The 15,239-nt window shown below is 38.9% G+C and overlaps 1 protein-coding gene across 5 annotated transcripts in view; it reads left to right on the forward strand.

Moving 5' to 3' along the window:
- Nucleotides 1-15,239, forward strand: part of ESRP1 (epithelial splicing regulatory protein 1) — a 65,135-nt gene that overhangs the window by 11,027 nt on the left and 38,869 nt on the right. For all 5 annotated transcript variants that reach the window (XM_047841878.1, XM_047841875.1, XM_047841879.1 and 2 more), the window contains exons 5-10: nucleotides 8,284-8,382; nucleotides 8,520-8,574; nucleotides 10,245-10,355; nucleotides 10,465-10,597; nucleotides 10,692-10,734; nucleotides 12,879-13,180. In XM_047841878.1, the coding sequence (XP_047697834.1) occupies nucleotides 8,284-8,382; nucleotides 8,520-8,574; nucleotides 10,245-10,355; nucleotides 10,465-10,597; nucleotides 10,692-10,734; nucleotides 12,879-13,180 (743 nt within the window). The remainder of the gene's footprint in view (nucleotides 1-8,283; nucleotides 8,383-8,519; nucleotides 8,575-10,244; nucleotides 10,356-10,464; nucleotides 10,598-10,691; nucleotides 10,735-12,878; nucleotides 13,181-15,239) is intronic.

Consider the following 15,239-nt stretch of genomic DNA (forward strand, 5'->3'; position numbering starts at 1 on the left):
TTTTTTTTAAATGTTTGTTTATTTTAGAGAGAGAAAGAGACACAGCACAAGCAGGGGAGAGGCAGAGAGAGAGGGAGACACAGAATCCAAAACAGGTTCTAGGCTCTGAGCTGTCAGCACGGAGTCCAGTGCTGGCTTGAACTCATGAACCCCAAGATATGACCTGAGCTAAAGTTGGATGCTTAACCAACTGAGCCACCCGGGTGCCCCTGTTTCACTACTTCTTGATGAGGGTGAAGGATTGTATGTGTGTATGCATGTGCTAACACAGTGATATTGGCCTGTTTTCCCATATATTAAAGATCAAGATAAAGCCTTACAAGCAGAATGGTTGAGAACACAAGCTCTCAAGTCAGATTTATTGGGGGTGAATTTACTATACCTCTTAGCTTCATTTTCCCCATCTTAAAATGGCCATGCCTATTATAAGGAATAAGAGGGGCACCTGGATGGCTCAGTTGGATGAGTGTCTGACTCTTGGTTTCTGCTCAGGTCATGACCTCCTGGTCCAGGGGATTGAACTCTGTGTCAGGCTCTGTGCTGGTGGCAGAGAGTCTTCTTGGGATATCCTCTCTCTCTCCCCCTCTCCCCCTCCTTCCCTCCCTCCCCCCCACCTCTGACCCTATCCTGCTCATGCTCTCTCTCTCAAAATAAATACACATTAAAAAAAAAAAAGAGAAGAAGAAGATAGTATATGCAAACACGTAGCCAGTGCCTGGTCTCCCACACACTTTCCAATGTTGCTGTGATTATTCGAACCTCACCAGGTTGTTGGGGATGAAGAAAAACAGCTTCAAAGGACTTCCTTGTTGATTTAAGACCTTATTTAAACTATTTTACACTTAAAACATTTTTTTTAACTTTGAGCGAGTTTGGATATAGACCTTTTAAAGCCTCAGGTACATGTTAGTACAGCTAATCTTCAAGGTTCACTTAGCTTCTCCAGTTGTAAATAGTGTGTGTGGTTCATTCTGCACTTACTCGCTTATTCTGATAAATCCAACAATTGCATAAACCTTCATTGCCCTTCTTAAAAGGGGGAGGGAAGTACCAAATCCTCCTTGGTACTTTTTTGCGTATGAAAAGGATTTTACATATCCCCAAGTGTACAGTTAAGCTAGGTTAGTAGTTGACCTTGTTCACTGGAGGGGGAAAATTATCTTTGGCATCTCATCGGCATGATATGAGCCAAATCCGCAAATACTCTGGTTTGTGGTCTGTAGTAAGTGACTAGAAATACTGTATATTCTTGGCCAGCACTCAGAGTTATGTTAATTTTGTGTGGTTATTTTAATTATAAAATAATTTACTTTTAAAATCGGAGTTTGGGAATTTCAGGATAATTTTTTTGGTTTGTTTTAGATGGCGTTAGAAGACTTTGTTACCATAGAGTCTCTCTTTTCCTAATTTGTTTATCCCACATACGTGTCTTTTTCTAAAGTAGACATTTTCACTCCTTTGTGGCATTAGCCCATACTTCTATTTTATTTCTTTGAGATTACAATTGAATCATCAGTTTTGTGTTTTGTTAAAATAATACCTCCTGAAGTAATATTCGTTAGGATCGGTCTTATTTTTTCCCTTCTTGGAAAGAGTAAGCTTCTGGGAAATACAGTTAGAAAACTATGGGTTTTTAGATTCTTTTTCCAGCATTTTATTACTGTTATGAAAAAGGTTTTGTTGCCTTGGCTGTTAGTTCTGTTTGACAGTGGCATTCTTGATTTGCTTTTTTCAAAATTTTTTTTATGTTTATTTATTTTTGAGACAGAGACAGAGCATGAATGGGGGAGGGTCAGAGAGAGGGAGACAAAGAATCTGAAACAGGCTCCAGGCTCTGAGCTGTCAGCACAGAGCCCGACGCGGGGCTCGAACTCACGGACCGCGAAATCATGACCTGAGCTGAAGTCGACTGAGCCACCCAGGCGCCCCACTGATTTGCTTTTTTCAAAGCCTACTTTAGTATGAAAGGTTACTTACAGAACCTATTTTTTTAATTATGGAACTCAAGGGTAATTTATCACTTGCTTTTTCCCTTCTTTCCTTCACATAATTGTAGGAAATTCAGTTCTTTGTTGGAATACTAATCCAACTTTTCTCTTGCCATATTGTTATTCTTTTTGTTCATTAGCATAGGTATTTTATTGTAATATGTCTGGCAATTAGGCAATTGGTGTTTTAAATCAAAGAGTAAGAATAGAATGGGAGGAAACAAACTTGTCTTCTGAAGGGTCTATGACAGGAAAAAATGGCGTGGGGTTGGAATTTCTAATTGGGATGCAATTATAATGTAGCTTTAGCTTAAAAAAGAGGTTACTTAAAAGTGAAAATTAATAACCAAATGAGTATTTTTAAGCAGTCAGAAAAGGTAACTTTTTGGCTGGATAAGCTAATAGTGGCGAGTTTTTGGTGATTCACCCCGCCCCGAGAGAGTTAGCTAATATTGATGAACTCTAAAATCTCACACTGAATTCCACCTTCAGCTATGGTATAAGTTTGGGTCAAATCCTGAAATCTGTTTCACTGAAAAGAGTGCTAAGGAAAATGTTCCCCCCACTCAGATGAAGGCAACAGCTGGACTTCTGTAAGCTCAGTGTAAATGCAGCACTTTGCTCAGTTGTAGCCCGAAATGTTAGTTTTGTTCCCACCATGTCTGGCTTTACCCTTCCTCATTTCCTCATGGCATTTCTCATTTGTAAAGCTGGCTGAGCCTGTTCGTGCTGTTGTGGTTGCCTCGAGGGCAGAGTGAGTAAGTTGCATGATGAGCCATAAATCAAGGGGCATAGACTCATCTTTCCTTTCCTCAAGATCAGACGTGCAGCAAGTAATTCAATATATAATTATGAATTGATAGAGGAAAGAATTGGTACTAAAGCATTTTTTTTTTTTTTTTTTTTTTTGCTATTCTTTATTTGTTATTCATGTTAAATTCTGGTAAGGATTATGGACTGAGCAAGCCTTTTGAAGAGAGGGTGTCTGTGTGTGTAAGTGTGTGTGAGTTTTGGTTTAGGTTTGGGCATGCAGGAGGTTGGGTGACTTTTAAAAGTTGTCGGGAGCTTAGAGCTGCTGATCCTTGGTGTGTGATGTCTTGAAGGGAAACATGTTGGGACGTGTTATGTGGAACCAAGTTAGCCAAATGTCTAGAACATATTCCTACTTTAAATGTAGAATTCAGTAAATAATCCTTCATCTACCAGTCTTTGTCTACACAGACAGAATACTTTACATTTTTACTTTTGATCTTTTTTCATTTGACTTTGATATATACATTTAGAAAATCTCTCATAAAGTATTGCTTAAAATGAATTAAGCAAAGCTGCTTCTCTTGGTTCAGGGAATTATGTACACATAGTCAGATCAGAGCTGTATTGTAATCCCAGCTCTCTTACAGATGAGCTAGTGGACTGGGTAAGTTATGGAACTTCTCTAAATCCTAGTTTCTTCATCTGTTTGGTTTTACTCTTCTCTATCTGGTAGGGCTATTGCAAAAACTGGAGGAAACAGTGTGTGTGGGGTGTGAAATGTTTAATAAATGTCATCATTTATGTCACTAGATTCTGGGAAATGATAGGTGCTGTGATAGATGGATAGAGAACAGAAGGAGGTAGGGGCCTGTGCTTAGGAAATATACAGTACAGTTGAGGACAGAAATATTTTATGCGAATGGTAATATCTAATCAACTCTTAAATTGACGGTTGCAGCCTAGAGCAGTTAGGGAGGGTATTGGTGCTGGGTAGGAGTTACCTATGGTCTAATTTGGTTAGGGGATTAGAATGATAAGAGAGCTTCATAGACTAGTTAACTGAGGAAAGGTGGGAAGGCTAGAAACCTCTTTATAGAAGAGAGAAAACAGTGGTTTGAATGGAATATACTCTCCCCATTCCTATTCCTTCAAAGCCTGATTTCCAACCAATATTCTGTTTGGGGATAGAATGTTGTGATGTGGTAAACATTCCTGTGCTGTTCTGCTTTTTGGCCATCTTCAAGCAATCGCTTTTCCTTTAGGCCAGAGGTCAGCAAACTTTTTCAGTAAAGGTCCAGATAGTCAATAGTTTATACTTTTTGTAGGCCACATATGGTCTCTGCTCATATTTTTCTTTTTATAATCCTAAAAATGTAAAATCCATTTTTCTGTTTTTGATCGTCCAAAAACAGGCTGACCATCAAGGGTTGACTTTGCAATGTTTTTCTTTCATTTCCTAAGATTGTGTGTGTGTGTGTGTGTGTGTGTGTGTGTGTGTGTGTATGTATGTGTATGTGTATTTACTGATAGGGGTTTTGATACAGCACTGTACAGGTCCTTACATGGGATTTTTTTAGCCAATTTTCTTGAAACTCTGTTCAGTAATGATCTCCTATATTATAAAAACTTTCTAGGGGTGCCTGTGTGGCTCAGTCGGTTAAGCATCCAACTTTGGCTCAGGTTATAATCTCAGAGTTTTTGGGTTCAAGCCCAACATCAGGCTCTGTGCTGACAGCTCAGAGCCTGGAACTGGCTTTAGATTCTGTGTCTCCCTCCCTGCCCCTCTTCTGGTCATGCTCTGTCTCTTTCTCAAAAATAAATGTTTAAAAAAAAAAAAACAAAAAAACTTTCTTTGATCATTCAGTGGATGGTGAGGGGTGAAGTTGGAACAATTGGGAACCATTAGCCTATACGAGTGGTTCTCAACCCGGAGTGATTTTTGCCCACTTGGGGACATTTGGCAATGCCTGGAGATATTTTTAGCCAGAACTCAGGTGGGTAGAGGCCAGCATGCCAGTAAAAATCCTAGAGTACACAGGATCCCCACCCTATGCACACCACCCACCCACCCCAAACAAAGAATTGTCTTGGCCAATAGTGCCAAGGTTGAAATAAAAGTGATTTATACAGTGGGATTGGTCTCCATTTCTTGGATACTTTTCTCTTGATTCCATCGTAGCCCCTGACAAGGCCAAAAGCAATTATTCTAATTGCAGGGTTCCAGGGGTGCCTGGGTGGCTCAGTTGGCTAAGTGTCTAATTCTTGAGTTTGGCTCAGGTCCATGATCTCACAGTTCATGGGATCAAGCCCTGAGTTGGGATTCTCTCTCTCCTCTTCATCTTCCCTGCCCCAGTTCGCATGTGTGCGCTCTCTCTCAAAATAAATAAACGTTAAAAAAAAAAAAAAAAAAAAAGAATTGTAGGGGTGTGTGGGTGGCTCAGTTCGTTAAACATCCAACTTTTGGTTTTGGCTCAGGTCGTGGTCTCCCATCTCATGAGTTCAAGCTCCGCATCTGGGATCTGGGCTCCATGCACTCAGTGCAGAGCCTGCTTGAGATCATCTCTCTCCCTTTCTCTCTGCCCCTCCCCCTCTCACTGTCTCTCTTGAAATGAATAAATAAACTTAAATATTAAAAAAGAATTGCAAGGTTTCCAGGGACTGTTCAGTGGCAGGGTTTGCGTGGTAAACTATGGCTAGTCACAGCTAGTCCTTAGTTCTGTAAGGATTCTTAAAGTACCCCTCCTCACCCCTCCCTTGCCTTCCCAGAAAATTTAGGGCAGTTGTCTCCCCAGAGTATCTTCATCATTTGTTTCTACTGTTTCTGTCCTGTCGTACTTTTTGAAAACAACACTGGATTAATACTTACTGTATACCTCCCATGGATAATCATTTCATCTTATTTTTAAGATTTTATTTTTAAGTAATCTCTACACCCAACATGGGGCTCCAACTTACAGCCCCACGATCAAGTGTCACATGCTCTACTGAGCCAAGCAGGTGCCCTGATAATCATTTTAATGACCCATTCCATGGTCATTGCTCAGGTGGAAGCATCTCCTGGGATTGATTTTCTAATTCCTGAGGGGTCAGCACATTTATTTCATCACTAGATGATGTAAACGGTGGGATTAGGGGGTGGGGAGTGTAGAAATTATCTACCATTTCAGCTTGATGATTATCCTGTGAGTATACAAATAGGCATCTGGTGAGTTCAGAATTTTGGTCATAAATGTGACTCTCAAAGTGTGATTATTGTGGGTTATGAAAGTTGGTTACCCAAGGGTTCTAGGATGAGGGGGAGGACATCGCTTTTTATAATGCCTGCTTTGTGCCCTGGACTTGTTTTATCTCATTTAATCTTCACAAAAATGCCCAGGGAGGTAAAGATTATCACAGCTTTGGCTTTTCAGATAAGCTGAAGTTTAGTAGGGTTAAGTAATTTGCCAAGGAACATATGCCTGCATTTCTACATGTAGTATATTTAACTGCAGAGAAATGTAGCCGGATGAGGGGCAACACAAAGTGAATTTGTGCAGCACTGTGGGAAAACAACGTCTCTTTAGTGGAGAAAGAAAGGAGGAAGGGGGGGGTGGAGCTTGTGGAAGGATGAAATGGAAAGGGATTTTTAATTGAATGGAAAAGGATATTTATTGCTCATTGAATTAACTCCTCAGATGATTGGTTATAATGCTTGGTGGAAGTTAGGCTCTCTGAACTGTTTGAATCTTGTATCCTCTTTGATTGCTGTGAAGTAGTGCTTTGAAGTTTTTCTTAATGTCTGTCTTCATTTTTTACCCTTATTATAAAGTACCAGTTAGAAAACTAAAATAAAGGCAAACAACAACCCAGATTGCTGTTTTCATTTCAAATTGGAGGAAAGATAGGTCCCACAGTGTTATCTATTGTATATGTTGTGTACTATATTATGAAATTTATGCAAATTTATACATAATACAAAGTATGACTGTGGTATTGAAACTTAGAAATAACAAAATTAAACATTTTAATAACTTCTTAAGCAACCATTTTGTCAAAGATACATGCTTCTTTTAGAGAGATTATAAATTTGTAAAACTTGATGTAAATCTCTTCTGGTCCCACTCCCCAACCCAACTTAAGCCACGCATTTCTCAAAATCCATGTATCCTGGCTTGCTCAAAGCATGTATTCACTTGATTGAGAGGCATATTAGCCATTGTTTGTTAGCTCTGAGTATTTGAATTCTTTCTACAAATTTACTCTCAAAGGACAAGCATTTGCTGCCATCTAAGAAGGCTATACTATATGGCTCTATAAATCTAGTAGGGAAGTTCTGAGTAAAGGTGGCATAGAAATAGTGTCATCACTAATCTGAAGTTGTTTTTTTTTTTTTCAAACAGCCTTAAAAAGCCTTTTGATGCGTCATGATCTTGACTGATGTAACTATCTTTTTTTTTTTTTTCCTTTGAAAAAGAGAAAGAATCTAGCAGGCTCCATGCCCCGTGCAGAGCCTGATGTGGAGCTTGATCTCACAACCATGAGATCATGACCTGAGCTGAAACTGAGTCAGACACTTAACTGATTGAGCCACCCAGGCACCTGCCTATCTATCTACCTACCTACCTACCTACCTACCTACCTACCCATCCATCCATTCATTCATTTGAGAGAGAGTGGGGGATATTTACTTATTGAGAGAGTGAGAGAGATGTAACCATATCTTTAAATTTTTTTTAATGTTTATTTGAGAGAAAAACAGGGGCGCCTGGGTGGCTCAGTCGGTTAAGCGGCTGACTTCGGCTCAGGTCATGATTTCGCAGTCCATGAGTTCGAGCCCTGCGTCGGGCTCTGTGCTGACAGCTCAGAGCCTGGAGCCTGTTTCAGATTCTGTGTCTCCCTCTCTCTGACCCTCCCCCGTTCATGCTCTTTCTCTGTCTCAAAAACAAATAAAGGTTAAAAAAAAAAAAAAAGAAAAACAGAGCTCATGTGGGGGAGGGGCAAAGAGAGAGGGAGACACAGAATCCAAAGCAAGCTCCAACCTCTGAGCTGTCAGCACAGAGCTGGACGCAGGGCTCGAACTCAGGAACCATGAGATCATGACCTAAGCCGAAGCTAGATGCTTAACCGACTGAGCCACCCAGGCATCTCTAGATGTAACCATATCTTTAAGTCAGTATGATCACTGCCTTGGATGTGCTATAATGATAATAGGATGAAGAGGTTTACTAACTTTGGTGTATACTAGGTAGTTTGAAACTAAACGAAAGTGCTTAGTATTCATGCCTTTGCTACTACTCAATAAATAGAAATTTTATTACTAGTAGTGCCTCAGGATAGGATTGATTAGGCCACTTTTTAATATATTTGCCCAAGAGGGAAATTGGAGACTCCAAAAAGTGTGGGTGAAGTCCAGACTGACAGGAAGCATCTATTCTGTGATTTCAAATAATTCTTGATCTCAGATGTGTTTTACTTGGCTTCTTGGCTCTGTGTAAGTTTAATTTGGGGTTAGAAGCAACCTCATGTTACTTCCTCAAAATGTTTCCTTAACTTAATATCCCAGGTTTAAACTTTGAGAAGAATAGTTCAGTCTCCCGGTATGGAGCCTCTCAAGTTGAAGATATGGGGAATATAATTTTAGCAATGATTTCAGAGCCTTATAGTAAGTATTGCTGTTTTAACAGTTGCAGACGTAGAGTTTGATCCTGCCATTTTTCCCTCATGTATACTTTTAAATCTCCTGCCATATCTTTGTCTTCCTAATAGGTAAAATGATGACTTCTGTTTTCTCGTTTTTAGATCATAGGTTTTCAGATCCAGAGAGAGTAAATTACAAATTTGAAAGTGGCACTTGGTAAGTACTAGAGTGGTATTCAGTTTGAGCCTTTTCATTTGTTTTATTCATATTGTGATATTTAACTCTTCTTGTAACTTCACTAAACCTTTTGGCTATCCATTGTTAAAAATATTATGTTATTTATAAAAGAAAGTTGTATCAGGGCGCCTGGGTGGCTCGGTTGGTTAAGCGTCCGACTTCGGCTCAGGTCATGATCTCGCGGTCCGTGAGTTCAAGCCCCGCATCGGTCTCTGTGCTGACTGCTCAGAGCCCGGAGCCTGTTTCAGATTCTGTGTCTCCCTCTCTCTCTGACCCTCCCCCGTTCATGCTCTGTCTCTGTCTCAAAAATAAATAAACGTTATAAAAAAAAAAAAAAAGGAAGTTGTATCTTAAAGTGAGCTTGGATGTTGGCATTACACTTAAGTGGAATATTTGTATCTTTAGTCACTATGACCCATAGGTGTTGTATCTGTGACTCTTGCTTTAGCCTCTCAGAACTATTCATCCTCTCACCAGAGAACTTCCAAAGGAAAAATCATAGGCTTTAAAAGAGTTCACAAGGCCCTTACGGAGATAATTTTAAGTATGTTCTATCAACTTCGACTTTAAAGCAAAGGAAATAACTGACAAGAAGTATGAAATGGTGGGATCTCATTCTGATGACAGAACTGTTTGTAAATCACAGCAGTGAATCCCTGAGATTGCCTGCTGCCTGAAATGAGCAAAAACTTTGGACATCTTTGCCCAGCGAGAGACTTTGAGGCCTATTTAGTTGGGGAGAAAGTGACTCATTCTGAAAGTGTCCTAGGACTATTAGAAATATGAATATGGGAGGAATAGCACATCAAAAGGTGTTAAAATATATAATAGGTGATTTGCAAATGACTCAGTAAGGTGTGGGAACTCCCATGCATTTCCATAAACACTCTGATGGCTCCCCTGTTTGATAGGGGAGATATTGTAATGGCAGTATTCTGACTGCATGCACACATTCCTGATGTGGGTTAATTGTCAGCTTTATGCAGATCTTAACTTTTGCTGTCAAACTGGATTTAAACTCCACTGGTATACTGGCCGGATCTCATAATAAATTTAAACGTATTCTTCTTGGTTCTAGGAACTTACTGGCTATCAGGGTATTGGGAGAACTTTGCTTTCTGTGACTTGATCCTAGGTCTTTTTGAGTTTATGGCAAGCAGGCAAGCAACTCCACTGATAGATGGTTTGTTGAGTGAGCTACCCATGTAGGACCTGCTTTGGCACTTTCCTTTCTATAGTGAACCACCTAAAGAATACTTTGTGCCCAGATAATTTGTTTTTAATATTTTTATTTATTTTTGAGACAAAAAGAGACAGAGCATGAGCAGGGGAGGGGCACAGAGAGAGGGGGACACAGAATCTGAAGCAGGCTCCAGGCTCTGAGCTGTCAGCACAGAGCCTGACGCGGGGCTCGAACTCACCAACCGTGAGATCATGACCTGAGCTGAAGGTGGATGCTTAACCGACTGAGCCACCCAGGCGCCTTGAGTGCCCAGATAATTTTTGAGGTTCTGAAATAAATGAGGCAGTATTACAAGTCTGTCTGAACACCAAACAATACCTTATGTGTAACTAGGAAAATGGTGGGAGGGAATAGTTTGGACTCCCTAGTGCTAATTATGCAAACTGAAGTTTTGCTTGACCCACAGCAGCAAGATGGAACTTATTGATGACAACACCATAGTCCGGGCAAGAGGTTTACCATGGCAGTCTTCAGATCAAGACATTGCAAGATTCTTCAAAGGACTCAATATTGCCAAGTTGGTTTTCTTTAATTCTATTTTGTTTAGTAATCCCAAAGGGATAATGCGTGTCCTATCATTTTTCCTCACTGTGTTTTTCCCCCACTGCTGTCTGTCCTTTTCAAAGGGGAGGTGCAGCACTTTGTCTGAATGCCCAGGGTCGAAGGAACGGAGAAGCTCTGGTTAGGTTTGTAAGTGAGGAACACAGAGACCTAGCATTACAGAGGCACAAACATCACATGGGGACCCGGTACATTGAGGTACGTCCTCACAATCTGAGATCCTTGGCATCTTGAATGAATATTAATGTTGGAAGGCTCAGAAACTGTATTTAATTCCCCTTTCTTTTCTTAGGTTTACAAAGCAACAGGTGAAGATTTTCTTAAAATTGCTGGTGGTGAGTGCTTTTTATATAATGTGGCTATAAGAAGAATCTAAAATTTATTTAAATACTAGAATAAATAAGTAGGGTCATGAATGGTTTCTATTGCCTAAAGAAACAAAGGAATTGACTTTTTTTTTTTTTTTTATAAGTTGGAAACAAGACCCATATGGTATCAGTGACTAAATGTATACACTCACCCTAAGGCTTGAGTCAACCAACTGTAGTTAAATAGCCATTAACAATAGTAACATAAGGGAGAGTCTGGCTGGCTCAGTCAGTAGACCATGTGACTCTTGATCTTGGGGCTGTGAGTTCAAGCCCCATCTTGGGTGTAGAGATCATTTAAAAATAAAACCTTTAAAAACAAAATAGTATCATAAAAAGGTGAAAGGGTCATTGTAAAGTCTTGTACTTCTTGAAAGAAATTAAATAGTCTGAAAACTACTTTGAAACAATCACAGAATACCACACCAGAATACCTGGAATTGTTGCATATCTGCTTATGGTTTTTCTCTCAAGCTTCCTTAACTCATCAATGACCAAAAACATAGTACTTTTCTTGCTCTAATATGTTTGAGTATGTAGTGTTTTGTTTGCAGTACTATGGTCAAAAATGGGAACAGATATTTATCTAATTATTGAGTAATTTGTTACTTTAAAAGCTGTAAGTAATGAATAAAAAATGTTAACTATGGTTTGTCTGACAGATTTTTTCTATACATAAAACTACTTTGTAAGTTTCTGTTGCTCTGTTCATACAGCTTTATAACTTTCTCCTTTTAGTATATTATAAATATTTTCCCATGTAACTAAATATTACATGTTAATTACTATACAATATTAAGTACCATACATTATTTTAAAAACACCCCTGTTGGGCATTTAAAGCTTATTTCCAATTTTTCATGCTAAGTATGTTGCAGTGAATATTTTTGTGTCTCCGAATATACCACTCATTAAGATACCTCTCTAAAATTAGGATGGCTGAATCAAAGAATGTAGGTAGACCTTTTAAGAGGCTTTTGAAAATCTTCTATTGCCAAATATATACTAGGATGACTTTTACTTAAATATAGAGAACTTTTGTATCTCTGCATTATATAGCCCTGGTTAAAATCCTTGCAACTGTTGAACTTGTAGTAAAAACATCCTGTTTTCAATTTGCTGGTATATTTCTATTCTGGCACTTATTCCTTTAGACAAATGAAGGCTTCCAAATTCAGAGCTTCAAATTTAATAGTGCTTCCAGAATCTCAAAGTGATGTTTGATACTGGTTGGTGATAAAATACATTTGGAGTTGCTATGGCTCTGAGGTTCCATGATAGCTAATACTGTAAATTGAAGAAGCAAAGTTAACTAATACGTTCATGCCTGGGATTTCATGGCTTGTAGGTAGTATGATAGTTTGCTCTTAAAGGAAAATGTTCCTGGGGCACCTGGCTGGCTCAGCCAGTAAAGCATGTGACTCTTGTTCTAGGGCTTGTGAATTACTGCTCCATGTTGGTGGTAGATGTGCATTTGAATATTTGCTACGTGGCAATATTGTACAAAATGCTTTATGTCAGGCAGAATGTTGATAAATCTTGAAATTAGCTGCCATGTATGTTCATTATACTCCCCTTAACTTGATTATTTTTGAAACTTTCTTAATAAAACAGTCAGGAAAATAATAACAAAAGTCACCAAAGTGCTTCATGTATAGTAACTTATTTAATTACCATAATTTATGAAGTAGGTAATTTTACCTCCACTTTTAGATGAGGATACTAAAAGATAGAGGTTAAACTTGACTAAAGTCATAACCTAGTAAACGGCAAAGTCAAGATTGGGCCCAGACATTCTAGCTCCCTGACCTGTGCCCTTACCTATCACAATGACTTACTGCCTCTCTGTGAGAAGAATACAGTGGTTGGTGCATGATTTAACTGTCTGGCCACCTTCCTAAGTTAACAGGTATTTTATGAAAATGGTAGGGGAAAAGTTTCAAACTTGTGGGAAGAGAATTCTGATTCCTGGGATGTTGTCATGAATTCAGTGGGAGTGTGAATTTTAATTAAAAACTCAAGACATTGCCAAGAATTTTGCCATTTTAAATTTGGTAAAGTTGATGTCTTAACCATTTCTCCCCATGTTTCCTGGTATTTGTGTTCCCTAGGTACGTCCAATGAGGTAGCCCAATTTCTCTCCAAAGAAAATCAAGTCATTGTCCGCATGCGGGGGCTCCCTTTCACGGCCACAGCTGATGAAGTGGTGGCCTTCTTTGGACAGCATTGCCCCATCACTGGGGGGAAGGAAGGCATCCTTTTCGTTACCTACCCAGATGGTAGGCCAACAGGGGATGCTTTTGTTCTCTTTGCCTGTGAGGAATATGCACAGAATGCATTGAGGAAGCATAAGGACTTGTTGGGTAAAAGATACATTGAACTCTTCAGAAGCACAGCAGCTGAAGTCCAGCAGGTTGGTTTTTTAAGAACATTTTGGTGCTTAGTGTGATTTATTATTTATTTCCAAGAACAAGACTACATTATTTATTGTGCTAAAATAAAACTTGAGAAATATAGAAAGTGTAAGTGCATTTAAAAAATTTTTCATTCCATGATTAAAAGATAACCACTGTTATTTTCTATACGCATAGGAAAAATACTATGTTTTTATATAACTGGAATACTGCTGTATATCTACTTTATATTCTGTTTAAAACCTATGTTTAAAACCTACATATCTTGAGGAGTCTGAGTGGCTCAGTTGGTTAAGTGTCCAACTCTGAATTTTGGCTCAGGTCATGATCTTCCGGTCCATGGAATTTAGTCCCCCAAGTCAGGCTCTGTGCTGACAAGTCAGAGCCTGCTTGGGATTCTCTCTCCCTCTCTCTCTGCCCTTCCCCCGCTCACACGTGTGCTCTCCCTCTCTGTCTCAAAATAAATAAGCTTAAAAAAACCAAAAAAAGAAAAAAGAAAAAAAACTTCCATATCTTGGAAGTTTACCCATGTCTAAAAAGTTCCATTTTTGATATGTCTCAAAGGTACATGATTTATTTAGAGAACCCATTGTACATTTAGGTTGGGGTTTTTTTCTCCTATAAGAAATTTCTATATAAACATGCTTATAAAACTCAACTTCCGGTTGATTTCTTTAGAACTGGATGGTGTGAGCTTTTAATGTTTTTAATAACTTACCAAATTTATTTCCCAAAAGGCTTATTCAGTTCCATACTGCTGGTGACAGCATGAAGTGCCCTTTTGTCCTGTTATTGCCTTCCAGAATTCAGAGTTGTTTTTGAGGCACAAATGGGACAATTGTTTGCCCCACATGGTCCAGACATGAAGCCATCTGCAGGGTTTCAAGCATTTTGACTATTCTTGACTTACCAGCTGAATGGTCTTCAAGGGTCTGTTCATTTTTCCTTGTATCTGAGATCATGTGGAGTGCCTCACACATGGCTCTTCCAACTTCTTTTACTTGGGTCCCATAGTAGAATAGAGTCACTTTAATGATTCATTTTTGTCCTCTTTACAAGCAATTAGGACACTGACTCCACTATTATTTCTATGAGTTCATAAAATGATTTTGTCTAGCTTTTTTCTGCAAAGCCCATTGTGTATTGTGGTTTGACATCATTGCCCAAAGTTGAAAAGAACGTTTCACCTGGTAGAATACCAACATGTTTTTATACCTACAGTGAACAGAGGTGACATTCTGAGCTAGTTCTGCATCCTGATGTCCTCCTGTTCTTGAACCCTAATCTATGAACATACTTCTACTTTAAGTAATTCTGTACCTTGTTGAAAATTAGAATCATAAACTCTGAATTTCTAAAATATGCTAAATGTGCTTGAGGCTTCACATGTTACATTCATCAGTGCCAAACCAGAGGAGGTGAAAATGAGACTTTAGGTCTTTAATTGGAAGAAAAGTTTTATGGAAATCTTGGCCTAGAACAGACTACTCCAGGGCCTTGGCTACTGTATGTTGATTGGTTTGGGTATAGAGTATGCTGCCTCTGTATGACTTTAATGTGGTTTTGGTTATAGATGAGCTTCCTCTCTAACCCCATCCTACTGACTTATTTAAGAAATGCTGAAGTAATCATATGCTCTGCACTGTCATCTTCTCATTACTCATACAAGTAATCATTTCATTCAATAACTATTTGCTCACCTCCTATTTGGCAGTTATTGGAAGGTGCCTGACCGTGTCCTGTCCTGAGTTTGTCTACAACTATATTTATTTTCATGTTCATCCTGTAATGTTTGTTCTATGTCTAGATTATTTGTATAATTTCTTTTTATTTTATTTTTTTCTTTTTAAATCTTGCTGTCTCTTTAAAGTTTATTTGGCTGTGTTTGTATTTATTTTTGTCACCTCTTAGATAGCAACCAGACAGGGTGTGAGTGAGAAAATCAGGACAATTTTTGGGGGAGGGTTTTGATTCTATATTTCCAGTTTATAGGATGATGAAGGCTACCGTAGTAAGTTCAGAAAACCTAGGGATGTCACACATTGTTGCACAAGGACC

This window comes from Prionailurus viverrinus, chromosome F2, assembly GCF_022837055.1.
Source record: "Prionailurus viverrinus isolate Anna chromosome F2, UM_Priviv_1.0, whole genome shotgun sequence".
Taxonomy (NCBI): Eukaryota; Metazoa; Chordata; class Mammalia; order Carnivora; family Felidae; genus Prionailurus; species Prionailurus viverrinus.